General features: G+C 45.9%; 1 protein-coding gene across 4 annotated transcripts in view; it reads left to right on the plus strand.

Moving 5' to 3' along the window:
- The window catches only part of LOC124123006, an 84,672-nt gene that overhangs the window by 52,226 nt on the left and 15,289 nt on the right, over nt 1-17,157 (plus strand). For all 4 annotated transcript variants that reach the window (XM_046486245.2, XM_046486253.2, XM_046486260.2 and 1 more), the window contains exons 34-41: nt 70-290; nt 985-1,090; nt 1,286-1,402; nt 8,265-8,397; nt 14,396-14,570; nt 15,171-15,447; nt 16,132-16,318; nt 16,792-17,006. In XM_046486245.2, coding sequence (XP_046342201.2) covers nt 70-290; nt 985-1,090; nt 1,286-1,402; nt 8,265-8,397; nt 14,396-14,570; nt 15,171-15,447; nt 16,132-16,318; nt 16,792-17,006 — 1,431 coding nt within the window. The remainder of the gene's footprint in view (nt 1-69; nt 291-984; nt 1,091-1,285; nt 1,403-8,264; nt 8,398-14,395; nt 14,571-15,170; nt 15,448-16,131; nt 16,319-16,791; nt 17,007-17,157) is intronic.

Raw genomic sequence — 17,157 nt, forward strand, 5'->3', positions numbered from 1 at the left:
ACTTTATCTTTACATATCAAAATTGACACTTTAATATGAATGGCATTGTGTGTTTTGTTCATCTTCCAGGAAAAGAATTTGTCAACATACACTTTGACCACAAGGAAGAACTTTCCCATGGACAGAGGTTTCACATCTGTATTCAAGCCGATGAGACGGAGGTGACAAATGAGAAATGGGCGACTGTCCTGAAAGAGGTGAATGCTTGTAGTGACGGTATCACTGTCGACCTCACTCCACCATCTCCTGGCTCGGTCAGTATCCAGGGGCTAAAGGAAAACATATATCAGGTATGTAACATTTCATTTCTTGGCATCAGTGACAAAAGTGACATATGTTTCCGTGGTCCTTTTTCAAGTGACAGCTGACTTACCTTTGCATGTGTTTGTGATGAGTGTAACTGATGGGGCAGGATACACTCACCTTTTCGCGAATACTTGGTATCATCACAATTTGATAGTGATTCAAAAACATATGCTTATGATATAGTCGGAATAGTACAATGGTCAGACAAGATTTCTTATGATTATGGAAAGTGTTTCCACAAACAACTAATTGTCATCACTGATTTTCAGTTGTTCATTCATATAATTCTATTTCACCCTTTTACGCCAATGGAATCTGTTTCGGCAGATAATGTAGACTGGTTGTTCTCTTGCATTGATAATTTAAATACATTTCGTCACTTTATTTATTTGACTAACCTAGCTGTATGACCGGAATGGGGTTAGTCAAACAGAGAGGGTTGACTATTGGCGGTTCATTGCAACTAATCTGGATATATTGGACGTTCCGCTCTTATGCTGTAAGCATTTTTTCAGGAAATTTTTACATAATCCAAACTGGAAGTTGTGATAGCTTTGTTACACACTGAGTTAGAAACATGAAACATTCTGTTCAAAAGTTCAAACGCAGTTAGCATCTTCTTTTACTGAAACCTGAGATGATTATGAATAATCCATTAACGAACTATATCTCTCACAGATGAGCACATCTGAAGTGAGTGTTAACTGGTCTGGCTTTACTGATGTGGAGGAGGAAGGAACAAGTTCACATGCGAGCGGCATCGCCTTCTATCATGTTGCATTAGGTAGGACAATATTGTACGTTGAGATGTATGTCAAGTACATAATGTTTTATAGGTTTTTTTCTTCTGTTTCTTTCTTCTTACGAACAGAGTTTATTGAAGTTTCAGAACATGGACTTTGTACGAGTATTGAATAATCTACTAATAGATAAGAATGTAATGTACATTGCTGAAATGACAAACGCGTTCATGTAACAGGGTCAATGCCAGGAGAGGAAGACATCAGGGTGTTTGCAAATGTTGGACACGCCAATCACACCATGCTATCAGGTCTTCAACTACAAGACGGACACGTCATCTATGCTACTGTCAGAGGTACATGTATATATCTGTGTATGAAACAGGTCTTCTAATAATGATTCAGTAATGTTATTTACAGAAACTATATGTACCACTGTTGTCATTGACCTCATAATACTACCATTTACAGAAACTATATGTACCACTGTTGTCATTGACCTCATAATACTACCATTTACAGAAACTATATGTACCACTGTTGTCATTGACCTCATAATACTACCATTTACAGAAACTATATGTACCACTGCTGTCATTGACCTCATAATACTACCATTTACAGAAACTATATGTACCACTGCTGTCAATGACCTCATAATACTACCATTTACAGAAACTATATGTACCACTGTTGTCATTGACCTCATAATACTACCATTTACAGAAACTATATGTACCACTGTTGTCATTGACCTCATAATACTACCATTTACAGCATGAAATGTATTCATATGTATTTGTGGATTCCAGCAGATTGAAACAAAGTAATAATTCTCTTTCTGATTAAATCCTCCTTGGGGCACTTATTGCATTTTCCTTGCTCAAGAAAATCTATATGACATAGTTGTAACCATTTTCCTTAATAAAAAATGTTACCACACAAAAAACTTCGTTTTTGTATGATATACGACCACCCTTACGGGGCCTCACCCCCAACGGCGCCTCACGCCAGGGGGAGCAACTCTCACCCAAATCACTTTCCTTATGTCATCTGTAAGAGACAGACGTGTTGATTTTTCACACAAGACAAAAATAAGAGAAATCTATCGTTCGACAAGAACCATGGCTGACCAAACTGTATGTATGGTACATTTCTTTCTTTGCAAAGGCGTAATACCTCGCATTGTGAAGTTATAGAGTTGTAATAATACGCCACGTGCACGGTACCTTTGAATTCAAATGGCCGTAATGGCGTCCATATTGTAGTTCCACGGGCTGATACATGTAACACCAAGGCCATTAAGAAACGGCTTGGGGTTTTGTTATATCATACAGCATTGGTCTACAATTTTTTCCTTTACAAAACCCAAGGTGGTGTGTTAATTCATAAACTACACTTACTTTTTTTACGGGTTTTTACACCTTAGCGCGTAACACGCCCCTTTGGTGTTATAATTATACTACACATTGGCTATTAGTATCGCGTTACAAATCGCATTCTACATTACGCCTTTGCTTCTAGTTTCACAATTTATGCACGTTTCTTTCCGATCTTTATATCGCACTGATACACGTTGATACCCTTCCCGCCCACCTCAGAAATTACGGTCTTGTTTACAAGACCTTCAAACTGTGTACGGGTTGTTCTAAGACAGGCACGAACGCTGCCGAATATGTCTGGCGGAGGACATTGCCTTTACCCCCCGGGGCCCCCAAAAGAGACAAGTTGACTTGTTCCACTTAAAAGAGGTCTATTAAAGGCGGGGGTAGATATCAGATCTACTAAGACATCCCCCCCTCCCCATCTAAAAAGGGTAAAAAAGCTGCCGAGATTGTCTCCCCCGCTCCCTCTCCGGGGGCCGGGGGAGAAGGCTCGAGGGTCCCCGTAGTAAGCACTGCACCCTCTCCTGCACTGTCTTTGGCAGACTTTTCTGCGTTACTTAAGTCGCAGATGGCGTCGATGATGGAGGAGGTAAAGTCTCAGCTCCGAGAGGAGATGCGGACCGAGCCTTCCCCGTTGTCGGCGCCGGACGCGGCTTCGAGACCTTGTGATATGCCCGGCGTCGGCCGAGGCAGGCAACTTGGTCTCGGGGACGATCTCAGACCGGGCTTCGGCGCCGGCTCGAGGTCGCTCCCCAGCGGAGGGGTGGCGGGCGCCGGCCCGTGCACTACCGACGCACAATTTTTCCCTAGCGGAGCCAGACGCCTCTTCCGAGGCCGAGGCTTTCACTAGTGGATTCGTAGCCCGGAGCCAGGGGGGTTCCCTTGGTCTCGGGGACGATCCGAGACCGAGCTTCGGCTCCGGCTCGAGGTCGCTCCCCAGCGTAGTGGTGGCGGGCACCGGCCCGTGCACTACCGACGCACAATTTTCCCTAGCGGAGCCAGACGCCTCTTCCGAGGCCGAGGCGTCCACTAGTGGATACCTAGCCCGGAGCCAGGTTGGTTCCCTTTGTCTCGGGGACGATCCGAGACCGAGCTTCGGCTCCGGCTCGAGGTCGCTCCCCAGCGTAGTGGTGGCGGGCACCGGCCCGTGCACTACCGACGCACAATTTTCCCTAGCGGAGCCAGACGCCTCTTCCGAGGCCGAGGCGTCCACTAGTGGATACCTAGCCCGGAGCCAGGTTGGTTCCCTTTGTCTCGGGGACGATCCGAGACCGAGCTTCGGCTCCGGCTCGAGGTCGCTCCCCAGCGTAGTGGTGGCGGGCACCGGCCCGTGCACTACCGACGCACAATTTACCCTAGCGGAGCCAGACGCCTCTTCCGAGGCCAAGGCTTTCACTAGTGGATACCTAGCCCAGTGCCAGGTGGGTTCCCTTGAACCTCCGGCACCTCGGCACCGGGACTCGGCCTCGGGCCGGGTGCAGAGACACGTGCGGGACAGGATTGTCCATGTACTGCCTCAGGTTGCTGCGCCCATGCCAGAGTCGGAGACACCCAACTTGACTAAGGTCAAGCAGGGCCGGCGGTTGCCCCCCCTTTCCCGTGTGCGGTGCGGAGTTGAAGGCTGCTTACATATGCTTCGAGGAGCAATATCATAATGCATGCCAACAGCTCCGTGTGTCCGTACACTCCGCGTATCTGTCGGCTGTACAGAGGGAGTTAGCGGGAGAGGGGCCGGCCGACTCTTCGGAGTTGGCCGCGCAACTAACATTATCTTGCGCGGGACGCTATTCGTAGCTGTGCATCGCAGATGATGTGCGCTGTTATGTGCATGCGCAGGCGGTGGATGTCGGTATCTAAATACTCGACTTACACACGCCAAGACCTACTTGCTTTGCCGTATAAGAGGGTGCCACCCTCTTCCCTGGGGCTCAGCAGGCGGTCCGAGAGGCTGCTCAATTGTATACTTCCATCAAAGACTCATAAGGCCTTGTTGGAGGTACCAAGCGTTAAAACCGCGTAAGCGGGCCTCTCCAATTGTCCCCTCCTACGCTAACGCACGGGTCAGACGTCCACACCTGCTTGGAAGCCGCCGCTTCCTTCAGGTATAAGGGCGCCGTGAGGAGCAAGAGAGGCACGGGCCGGGGCAAGGCAGCTGGTCGAGGCCAACAGCTTTTTCGCGGGGCTGGGAACGATGGGTTCCCATTAGCGCCCGAAGAGCCCCGGGTGAACCCATAGTCGCAAGTTATCGGGAAAACTCATCCGCTCCTCCACTTTTCCGGGATAAAGCACACACCGGTGCCTGCTACCCGAGAGAAGGCGGAATTCCTCCGTGCCGAGGTCGACGCACTTCTTATGAAAGCTGCGATCGAACCGGGTCCCGAGGGACAGGAAAGCGAGGGCTTCTACTCGACTTGTTTCCTAGTCACCAAACAGTGATCTCAACTGTCGAGACAGGAGAATGGCTAACGTCAATAGACTTAAAATACGCCTATCTCCACATACCAATACATCCAGAGTTCAAGAAATACCTGAGGTTTTCTTTCGACGGGAGGTGTTATCAGTTCAGGGTTCTACCATTCGGGATCTCCACGGCCCCGAGGGTGTTCACCAAGCTGATGTTGATTCCCGCCCAAGTGGCCAGGTCAAAAGGTCGGTTCTGCCATCCGTACCTCGACGACTAGGTTACTAAGAGCTCTATTGCAATCCCTGAGTCAGATAGCTACACAACAAGTGATAGATATTCTGATCACTCTAGGGTGGATGGTCAATCTCAAGAAGTCAGATCTGAGCCCTACTCAGAATCTAGTCTTCCTAGTGGCTAATTTCAACACGGTGAGAGGACGTGTATCTCTGTCACAAGATATCAAGTCCCTTAAGCGCAAGTCACACTGCTCGTACATGGCTCCAGTTACTGGACAACATGGCGGCGACAGTGGATTTGGTCTGGCGGGCGCGCTTGAGAATGAGTCCCATTCAACAAGCACTCCGTCGACTTTGGGCGAACTCGGAAGATCTCGAGACTGTGCTCGAGACTCCGTAGTGGCTCATTACACACCTCCAGTGGTGGACCGAGGTCGGGAATCACTCCCGTTCCGTCTCTCACAGTTCAAACAGACGCGTCACTCTCCGGCTGGGGAGGCGTTCTGAATGATCACACTGCCTCGGGACTATGGTCCCAGCAGGAGATCAAACTGCATATCAATGTGCTAGAACTGAGAGCGGTCAGGTTGGTGTTCCAACGCTTCCCGGATCTGCTTCGTGGCCAAGTGGTTCGTCTAGAAATGGACAACCAAACGGCGATGACTTACATCCGGAAGCAGGGGGGAACGGCGTCTCCGTCGCTTCGACGAAAGACGTGGCAGTTCCTACTATAGTGCGACTCTCACGATATCAGGGTGCTACCTGTTTATCTCCCGGGGGTGGACAACGTCCGTGCGGACGCTCTGTCTTGCCGGATCCTCGCTCCTCACGAGTGGAGGCTCGACCCGGGGATATTCGGGATTTTCTCCCTGTTATACAGGTCGTTACAGGTGGATCTGTTTGCGTCTGGGTTAAATAACCAGACACCAACGTTCTGCTCCCGAGTCCACGACCCGAGGTCGGTGGCACCGGACGCCTTTCAGCTAGATTGGACGGACAGTTCTGTGGGCATTCTCCCCAGTACCTCTGATTTCCAAGGTCCTGTCTCAGCTAGGCACTCAGCCTGCGCGACTAATTGTGCTCCTGGCACCTCTTTAGTCGGCGCAGAGTGGGTTTCCAGTAATACTCAGGTTTCTGGCTCAGCCTCCTGTTATATTACCTTTACGACCGGACCTCCTATCCCAGAACGGGGCCCTCCACCCGAATCTCAGGATTCAATGGGTGGCTTGGCCACTGTCAGGAATCGCCTCCAGAAGAGCGGTATTCCTGCACGAGTTGCAGACACAATACTGGCTTCGCGGAGGGATTCGACAAACGTTCAGTACGATAGATAGGCCTGCTATGCGCCCAGGTGTGTCGATAGAGGGATTGCAGATCTTTTTTCTGCAGATCTCGTATCCGTGCTTGAGTTTCTCCAGTCGCGACTAGATGACGGCCTGGCCGCATCAACAGTCCGAGGGTACTCTACAGCTATCGCAGCTTTTCACGTCCCTGTCGACGGGGCACTTCTGGGTGCACACCCATTAGTGCAGCGCTTTTTAGCAGGTGTGGACAGGATCCGACCGCCAGTCCGGCGGATCAGTCCCCCTTGGGACTTGTCAATCATTCTAGATTGGCTGTCCGGTCCTTCCTTTCGGGATCTGTCGTCTCTCTCTCTTCAGCTGTTGAGCTGGGAGACGGCGTTCCTTGTGGTGGTAACGTCCGGCAGACGGGTAGGCGACATTCGTGTTATGTCAGCCGATCCCAAAATAACTGTCTTCCATGGGGTCGATAAATATCACCGGGACAGTCAGTTTTCGTCTACCGGACTATTACCGTCCTAGGGTCGCACACAATTCCACGTGAACGGCTCCTATTGAGCTACCCGCTCTTTCACAGCCTTCCTCGTCGGGGACCACTGCAAGACATGCTCATGTCTTGGATGTCCGCACGACTCTCAAGGCCTATATCAGCAGAAATATGGGTGTCCGTAAGGATAACCAACTATTTTGCTGTTACTGCGGTAGGAAGGTTGGCTCACCTGCGAGTAAACAATCTATCTCGAGGTGGATAGTTTCAAACATTTGTACAGCGTATACGCTTACAGGCAGGGACCCCCCTACCAGGTTGTAGGCTCATTAGGTTAGAGCAGTGGCTGCGTCAAAAGCGTACGCCGCGGCTCTGCCCATTGAGCAGATCTGCTCCGCGGCTATTTGGAGCCAGCCGAGCACGATTCATCAAACCTTACCAACTCGACAAACACTCAAGCGAGCGTACTCGGTTTGGTCAGTCAGTTCTCCGAACTGGGCAAAGTTCTAATCTCTAGCTGATTGAGCATTCGAGATTTTAGACAGTCTTCCGGTTATACTGCTCAGTAATGGTCCGGATTTTATCTTCTGCGGTCGATAAATATCAGTCCTTACTACTCGATAATACTCGTATTTTGCGCACGCACTCCTTCGATCCTCGGGGACCCTCTGGCCTAGCTCAGCGCTGGTTATGGTCTCTCGTGATCTACGCCCTTATATCACTTGTTCAAAAAAGTGTGGGGGGGTGGGAGGTGTTTCGAGTTCTCAACTTATGACAAGCCGCAAAAAACAGGCTTTATCATAATATATGGTCGACCACGCCCTGTCTCTAGCCCCCGCCTTTCGACGGTGGTGCCTCACGATAAGGTTGGTTCCATTTATTGAACTCAATATTTTATTCTGTTGAATAATCAAATACGATGTATTTATTTACGCCTGTTGCTGACGGATGCCACTTCCTAGATTATCTTTGGGAGTCTGTCTTGATGCAATAAGTGCCCCAAGGAGGATTTAATCAGAAAGAGAATTTTACAAACCTGTAGAGGTTATGAATTCTCTGATGAAATCCTCCTTGGGGCACGGCCACCCACCTCCCCACATTCCGTCAGCATTTGACATATGGAAAGTGATTTGGGTGAGAGTTGCTCCCCCTGGCGTGAGGCGCCGTTGGGGGTGAGGCCCCGTAAGGGTGGTCGTATATCATACAAAAACGAAGTTTTTTGTGTGGTAACATTTTTTATTAAGGAAAATGGTTACAACTATGTCATATAGATTTTCTTGAGCAAGGAAAATGCAATAAGTGCCCCAAGGAGGATTTCATCAGAGAATTCATAACCTCTACAGGTTTGTAAAAATTGTACACAATCTATCTTATCCTGAGATGATTTTGATTTTGGTGTTTACAGCTACCGACTTTGTCGACAGCCACACAGCTATATCGTCAGCAGGTTTCGTCATCGACTCTACTCCACCCTACCACACAGGCATAAACATACAACTTGACGAAAGATACATCACAGCGCCCATCCTTTCAGTGTGGTACATATTAGTAAATTTACGAATTTTTAAACTTATCCTATCTCACACTATGCATTTCTTCTTATTCTTCGAACTTGGTGTGGAAACGTCCTAGAACAAAGTTTCCAGCTTCAAAAAACACCACTCACTCAAACACATCCCTTACATCACCAATCACCAGTGTGATCATGGTTCACGCACCACTAAAATCCCGTTCAACACAACCCGAGCGTCCTGATCACCTGACATATCCAGCACCCTCATTCTCAATTCTATCGCTGTGGTGTTAAGAGGTTATTCTTGAACAGAGAAATTTTGTTTGTTTTTGTTTTTTTGTTTTTTTTAATATATATATATAAAATTTAAATACACGACATCACTACTAAAGTTTACCATTACCACGAAGAGAGAGTGGTATTAATAACGATGTCCACTGTGTACCACCTTGCCATTGGATCTCAACTTACTTAGCTTAGTGTTCGATAAAGGCGACTGTTCGTCGGTTCAAGGCGTTGTTTACGGGTTTTCGTGCATGTTGTTTTTCCTCCGCTTTGAAACCCAAACGATTGTGTTATCTCCTGTAGCTGTACCTTCGTTTTCTTGCCTAACAAAATATTATAGTCAATTTGGCGATGATTTCATCGCTATCCGTAGAGGAGGATCGCTTTCCGTCTTGTTTGACTGTTGAGATTCCCGCCTCTGTGCGGACCACACCCCTGTGCACGTGCCCGCTCCCTGGCTTCTACAGTCATCCCGCATTTAAATGGCCAGTTCATCGTGTTGGACTACGGCCCTTTACTCAGCTTGGGAAGTCAAGCCGTCAACTGAGGGTTGCCTCTTCCCCAGACACACTTGTTACTCGGGTCATCGCTTCTACAGCGCTCTGAGGATACAGCTACACCTCTCAGGCTTTCTAATGGCAACAACCCTTCTACCGAAAACACTACAATCGTCGGCGAGGAAGTGATAGCCACCTGACGACGGATCTTCACTCACAGGATCGTCCACCTTCGCTGGATCGTAACGACCGAGTGATCAAGGGATCATAGACGACCGAGGGATCGACAGATTGACAGATCACCAGACTTCACCATTATCGACAAAACGCTGATGTTGGATGGACAGTCCGTCAGATCGTACCTCGGAGGATCAATAGTTTTGCCTCTTCTACAGATCGATACCGAGGGATCCCCATTCTACGATACACATCGATGCATCAACACATCGATACGTTGACACATGGATAAATCAATACGTCGACACATGGATAAATCGATACAGTGACACGTCGATACATCGATACGGCGACACATGGATACATCGATACGTCGACACATATCGCTTTATATCGCTTTATGACCATATTCTACAAGCAACTGACTGCCTCTACACCCTTGTTTTTCGTTACTCGGGACACCGCTCGTGTGTTGGGAGCTTTTGACCACGCGATCGGAAAGATCTGTATTTCCTGTTTCTGCGCAAGGGTGAATTACATATCACGCCGAGAATGCTGTTTGTAAACAAGACTACCATGCTGACTTTGGTACAGACTGATCTCATGCGAGCCGAGCGAAGAATTTACAGTAGTAGTCAATGACTATACGCACGGTCTCTCACATCTTCACAACGCCTGTTGTCGTCGCATCGATGTTGAAATGCACAGCGCTTTTTTCCGGTGCTTAGGCGATAGAATCCATCATCTCTTCACTAGTTCTCCGCGTCGCCGATCAACCTGGCAGGACAAGTCATTCCTCACTTATTCAAGACGAGAGCTGGTGAATATCGACATTTTATTATTGGTATATGATCCTAATGTTCTCCTCGTCTATTCAAGGCACGGTTTCTGCTACTACTGCTCTTCAACGTGATCCAGATTACCTTGCTTCGTACAAACAGCCAACCAGTAAACTACATCTTCAGTAGCCATGACAGTCACTTTGTTAGCACAACACAAATAGTCCAATGAATGACAGTCATATATACATAGGCCCTCCCAAACATCCAAGAGGTGAGTGTTGATTGGCTTAGAGCAACTGCTCACCTGGTGAGAAGAGGTGATCTGCATCTTCAGCCTCGTTTTTCTACTAGATACTAGATCACACACACGACCGTCAAGATTTTACAATCGCTTTAGAACACAATTTTTGTGTTATGTGTGCTTGAACGTCGATCTGCAGACAAACTCATCTCCACATCAACAACTCGAAAGTTCAACATCCTACGTATGGTAATAGCTATTACACTTCGGACGACCTCTCCGCTACCCCATTCCAACCGCCACCAGTCAACAGACGACAGCTTGGACTGACATAACAGAAGGAGAACCACCCTTCTTGTCACTGGCGGTACACTACCCTTTGGAATTGTTTCGACCCATGACTATGCACACGAGCGACTAAACCAATTGCTGTTCATCACACAGGAATCCGTAATACATTTTACCTGGATGAAGGGATTCAAGCCTGGATATCAACAATTACTCAGACCACACAACTAGGTTGGTTAATAAATTTTCAGAAGTCAGAATGACAACCATTCCAGGATCTCCATTCCTTGGGATGAAGTCTAATGAGCCAGACTAACATCCTAGTACCAGAACAAATTGAGGAAACACCTCTTGTGAAGGACAGTGGAATCAATTATGTACGCAGGAACTTGTTTACACAAGCCGGAATACAACAACCACCTGTACATGGATGCCTCACTTCAAGGTCGGGGAGCTCACTTCAACTTGGAAGTAACATCAGGCCTATGGTCAGAAGCAGACAGCTCTACCACATCAATTATCTGGAATACGAGGCTGTAATCCGGGCAATATTTCTTTGGAACCCACAGACAAGAAACCAATGTCTGAGGATCAGGACACTCATTTCAACTATGGCATGCACCTTCAAGGCACAATGAAATCAGAGACACTCCTGCAGTTGACTTTTCACATTTGGTAGACAAGCTCAACTTACAGATAAAGGCAAGACATATACCGGGAGCGGCAAGTGGATTAGCAGACACCTTGTCCAGAAGCTACAGCCGAAGCATTCCAACTGGCAATAAAAGAAAAGGTTGTCTACTAATAACCCTATTTGCATGAGATAACATTGTGTCACCAGCACCGGGCCCACTAGCCTGGTCAATCGATGCTCTGACATTATCATGGGAGGACCTAAACGCGTATGCGTTTCCCCCACCAGCCTTGATACCAAGGATTCTACAAGATTCTACACACGAGCTACCTACAACTGCTGTTGGTAGCGCCTTCTGACCGACAAGAACTTGGGTTCCAGATATCGTCAAACTGGCAGAGATTCCACTACTAAGACTTACAAACTGGTCACATCTACTGCTACATCCTCACTCCAATCAGGTCCATCCAAGACCAGAATTATACGAACTTCACGTATGGAGTATATCAAGAGCAGTCTCGTAAGATGATTTCCATTAGAGCAGCTAAGGCAGCCTCCTTAGCACTTCGTCAATCAATGAGAATCTAGGTGATGATAAATGGGAAAGTTTGCAAGATCCAGGATTTTCTGCAGCCAAGCTATCATACCACTAGTAGCAGATTACCTATGTCACTTAAGAAGTAAAAGGCATCTTATGATTTGACACTGGGCACTTACTGGACAGCGATCAGTTTTGTACCAACTACACACTTATGGGATAAAACTTGCTACAGTTCCCGAACTGATAGATCTACACAGATCTTTCAGACTGCGAGTAATTCAGGCGTTACCATGACTTCAGGTTCCAAGGTTTCTGCTGTCACTGACCTTCGGATATTGATTCGCTCCTACCACCTTATGGACCAATCTTCCAGAATAAGCCGTCCAGCATGGGTTCTCCCTGTATTCCTCCGTCACTTCTCTTGGCTGACTATAAACCACTTGTGGATAAAACCTCGAACTTTACGTTCATGACGATTTTCCTGCTTGTGTTGACTCCTGCAGCTCGTGTTAGAAGGACTCGTGCCTTAGACGTCGGTTGAGTCCGGTTCCAGTGTCTTCAATAAGATAGCATTCAAAGTGAAACAGATCGTCTTTTCAGCCTCCACCACTCTCTTTGATTGAGAGCTGATGTCATGGAAGACGTCTCACTTTGTCCAGCCTGAGCCTACAAGATCTACTTGAAGGCATCTCAGACCATCCGTCACTGTCGCAAGCATGTTTTCATCCACTTGTCGACGGCTGCAACTTCGGATGTATCTTGAACCACCATCTCCACTGGCTGCGTTCTATCATCCTCAGGGTCTACGCCTCTGAGGGACTACCACCCCAGCTGCTTCCAATCCTCATGAGATGAGGGCAGTGACTTCCACCTTGGCGTTGCATAGTATTGCACACTTTCAGCCATCATTGAGGGATATTATGGCGTTCTGATATGGTCTTCACCTCCTACTCCCAGGTCACAGCAGCCACACAGTGCAGATGAGGAAGCCCAGTGGACTACAAGTCCTAAGTCTGGTTTCCTGTATATACTGCAATAATTTCATTTATTGCTCATGTTAATCGGGTTTCCCAGACAAGCTCCCATTGGGAGGGTATATATGCTTGTCTGTTGGGACTTCGGTCTACGTCAATAGAAGTCACCATTTGGTGTGGCCATTTGTTTAAATGGTGTCCCGATCTTCTACCTGCTCACCTCTGCCTTTGAGCATGTGATGTCTCAGTAGTTGATTGAAGACCTGTGTGATAAACGGGTCAACACCAACAGAAGTCACCATCTGGTGCGGCCATTTGTTTAAATGGTGTCCCGATCTTCTACCTGCTCACTTCTGCCTTTGAGCATGTGATGTCTCAGTAGTTGATTGAAGACCTGTGTGATAAACGGGTATCGTCAATCGTTCCTCTTCTCATTCTTACCTTATTCAATCTCTACCTGAGTTTGATAGGTTGACGAAGCGATAAAAGAGATGCCAAGCTGGTCCGCCTTGTGAGGTCTGTCTTGTAGAACCTGCGCTGGGGACGGGGTGTTTGAAACAAGACCCCTCCTCCTATCCGGGGTGAGGTTAAGTCGTGACCGAGTAGATGTCGCCTAGCTCATGGTTACGCGGTCGTTCCTGGAACAGCGTCCTGTGTGAAACCAAGGAACACATGATTCCCCGATGTCATGATGTATATCTCTTGGTAGCACAAAGAGGGTTTTTTGAAGCAACCCTTACACAAGTTTATCACTAATCCTTGTAAAATCCTTGAATTTTCCTGATTAGTTCAAGCTTCCTCGTGTACGTCTCACGGTTGAGGTCCTTACAGGCTAGGGTATCTGTGCCCCACCTTCCAACCGTGGGATTAATGCATAGTATGAGATAGGATAAGTTTAAAAATTTGTAAATTTTCTTATAAATTGTATGTTTATATACTTATCCTATCTCACACGCTATATGCCCACCCAACCATCCCCGCATCACAGTTACACTAGCCTGAACGCTCAGGAATGAGAATGAGGGTGCTGGATATGTCAGGTGATCAGGACACTGGGGTCGTGTCGCACTGGATTTTAGTGGTGCGTGAACCATGATCACAGTGGTGATTGGTGATGTAAGGGATGTGTTTGGGTGAGTGGTGTTTTTTGAAGCTGGAAACTTTGTTCTAGGACGTTTCCACACCAAGATCGTAGAATAAGAAGAAATGCATAGTGTGAGATAGGATAAGTATGTAAATATACAATTTATTAGAAAATTTACAAATTTGTTTAAAACAGGTTATGTTCTTCATTAGTTTAAAATCACAGAAACATAAGTTTGATTATTGTTCACACAACTTAACATTCTGTGCTTGTATACCTTGTGTTAGGCACAGTGGACTAAAATGTATTGATTTCATCATTCACATTTTGTTTGCTCCATGAAAGTCATTGATGAAGTAGGTTTTCTCTATATTACCATGTTCTATATTTCTGACCACAGCGTAATCAAACAGCCAATAAAACAGTTTCACATGCTATGTGTACTCCAACTCTGGACATTGATAGGGCTCAATAATAGTTCGATAACAAGTAGTGTATTTCTTGTTATTTTGTATTTCAGCTGGGAGGGAGTGTTTATGGACGATGAGAGTGGTATCAAACAATTCGATGTTTATGTTGGAAGTAGACCAGGTCACCAGGACATCTCGGAATTGAGACGAGTAGAGAACCATTGTGCAGAACTTGACATTTCCCAAACTATGAAAGATGGTCACAGTTTGTTTGTTACAGTAAAGGTGATTTTGTCAGTGTTATATAACTTTGGATATCCAACATGCTTTTAGTTAAGGTCCAGATACAATTATGTTGAATCTAGTGGCAGAATGCACGTTGACACTTTTACATTATTATAGAAGTTGAAGAGGCTGAATGGTTGTGATAAAACGATCGCATGAGTCCTCAATTCCATGATTTACCATAAGTCATTAAGCATCAAAGACGACATACCGTATTTTCTTGAGTATAGTACGCAGCCATGTATAATGCGCACCCCCCTCTAGCGGATTCAATATTTTGGGGAAAAAAAGATTCATGGAATTTGTGTAATTACATGACTAATTTGTGTACTTCAGTATTGATTTGTTGACATGGTATTTCCGGTGTTACGTGCTCACGGTAATGTCTTTCCATGGGGGAAAAAACATCAAAACTCATTAATTCGTGTATAATGCGCACCCCCTTCTACACACCTGTGTTTTTTGGAAAAAAAGGGTGCACTATACTCAAGAAAATACAGTAGTCAAAGTATGAAAGCATACATGTATTTCAAGCCAATGTAAGTCCTTCATTTATCAGTGAATGAACAGACAATGTATCTGTTTCCCTCCGCTCTGCAGGCCTACAACAGAGTGAGTCTCACCACATTCATCACGTCACATGCCCTGGAAGTGGATACAACAGCCCCTAGTGTCGGCCATGTGTTTGATGGGAGATCATTAGCTGGTTCAGCAGGGGTGAAGGATAGAGATCATATTACCAGAACAGAGGACATGGGAGCCCACTGGGACGGATTTTCCGATTTCCATTCTGCAATTTCACACTTTTGGGTCAAGGTTGGGACTTGCCCTGGTTGTGAGGACAGAGTGGCGGAATATGATGCTGGTGCAAGAACAGGTGGGTTTTATTAGGTACCAGATGAGAGGTATACAAACTGGTCAGGTCTGCAAAACAATGAACCTACATGATGTTTTCCTGTTCATGACTTCAAATGGCATCGACAGAACTAATGGTCTGAAAGTATAAAGGCATATTTTTGTATTTAAAAAAATATTATCAAGTTAAAACAAGTTGTTATTCATAATACTGGTGTTAATTCGTTTTTATTATAAGAATACAGCAACAGTGTTCATCATTTCACTGTGACAACCCCAGTGCCATGTGAGGTAGATTAGGATTAAATGTATTGTCACTTAAATCAATCTTAGACTTAATTCTCTATCCTCATTACACAACATGGGCACCATACAACGTATACACTGTTCACCTTTGGCACCTTTGTATAATCTTTCGAGTTTTTGGAGGCCAGCTTCAAGTACATTGAGTTTCTCTACAGATATCCTGTGCATTTGTGTATTATAGGCACTCCAAGATCGTAGCTGAATTCCATTTAGGCAATATGTCTTGATTTCGTTCAATTTCAAACAGCATTTTAATGTTTTGTTATGCATTTTGCCCTGTTTAGTCCCCATTACCATCAATAGTCTGAAATAGATTTTAGCATTTACCACTTATTACTGAATGTTATACTGAATGCAACATTGATACAGCAAACTGAAGTAACCTTGTGCTTATTTCCAGATGTAGTGTTCCATCACATTATATTTGCTGAGGGTGTCAGGTACTACGTGACAGTGACAGCGTGTAACAAGGCGGGACTGTGCAGCAGCGCCACATCTGACGGTGTCATCCTGGATCAAAGTCCACCGGTCCCTGGCAGCGTCATGGACGGCACACACGACCGAGACTCCCAGTACCAGGCATCCAGGTTTGCTCATATTTATGCTAAGTTATTTTCATATTAACTTTATATTATGTTGGTTGGTTTGTTGTTGAACGCCACAGCAGTATTCCAGCTATATCACGACGTTCTGTAAATAATCGAGACTTGACCAGACAATCCAGTGATTAATATCATGAGCATCGATCCACGCAATTGGGATTGATGACATACATCTAACAAGTCAGAGAGCCTGACCATTCGTCGCCTCTCACGACAAGCATAGTCGCCTTTTACGGCAAGCATGGGTCGCTTTAGACCTATTCTACCCAGGATCTCCACGGGTCTTATATTATGTATATAAAATCACTATACATCGTGGTTATATTATGTATACAAAAATCACTATACATCGCAATATATACTCATTTGTTTCACCCAGTTATCAATACAATACTATAGCGATTGTATGTACGCAGGATTAATATAATAAAATTCATATCTACATGTCTTGTCACTAGAACGTTCCTGGGCTGCAAGTGGCATGGGTTCCAGGACACAGAGTCAGGTCTGGACTTCTATGAATGGCAGGTGGGGACAACACCAGGAGGCAATGATATTCTCTCATCCCAACATGCTGCCCTTGAAGAGGTGGCATTCCATACACTGAATGAAAGCCAGCTGCTTCCAGTCGGAAAAAGGATGTATATAACAGTTAGAGCGTTCAACAAAGCAGGTATGAGTAAATGAAAGATTCAGGATAAAGTAATAGTCATTTCAAGATACAAACACTTCGTGCTCTGCATTGAAATCAAGCTTTCTTTCATATCACCTACAGTGATGAATATCCTATACCTTATCTGTCAGAAATGTTTTAAAAAACATTA

Source organism: Haliotis rufescens, unplaced genomic scaffold (genome assembly GCF_023055435.1).
Source record: "Haliotis rufescens isolate VD_foot unplaced genomic scaffold, xgHalRufe1.0.p SCAF_3, whole genome shotgun sequence".
In the NCBI taxonomy this organism is placed as follows: domain Eukaryota; kingdom Metazoa; phylum Mollusca; class Gastropoda; order Lepetellida; family Haliotidae; genus Haliotis; species Haliotis rufescens.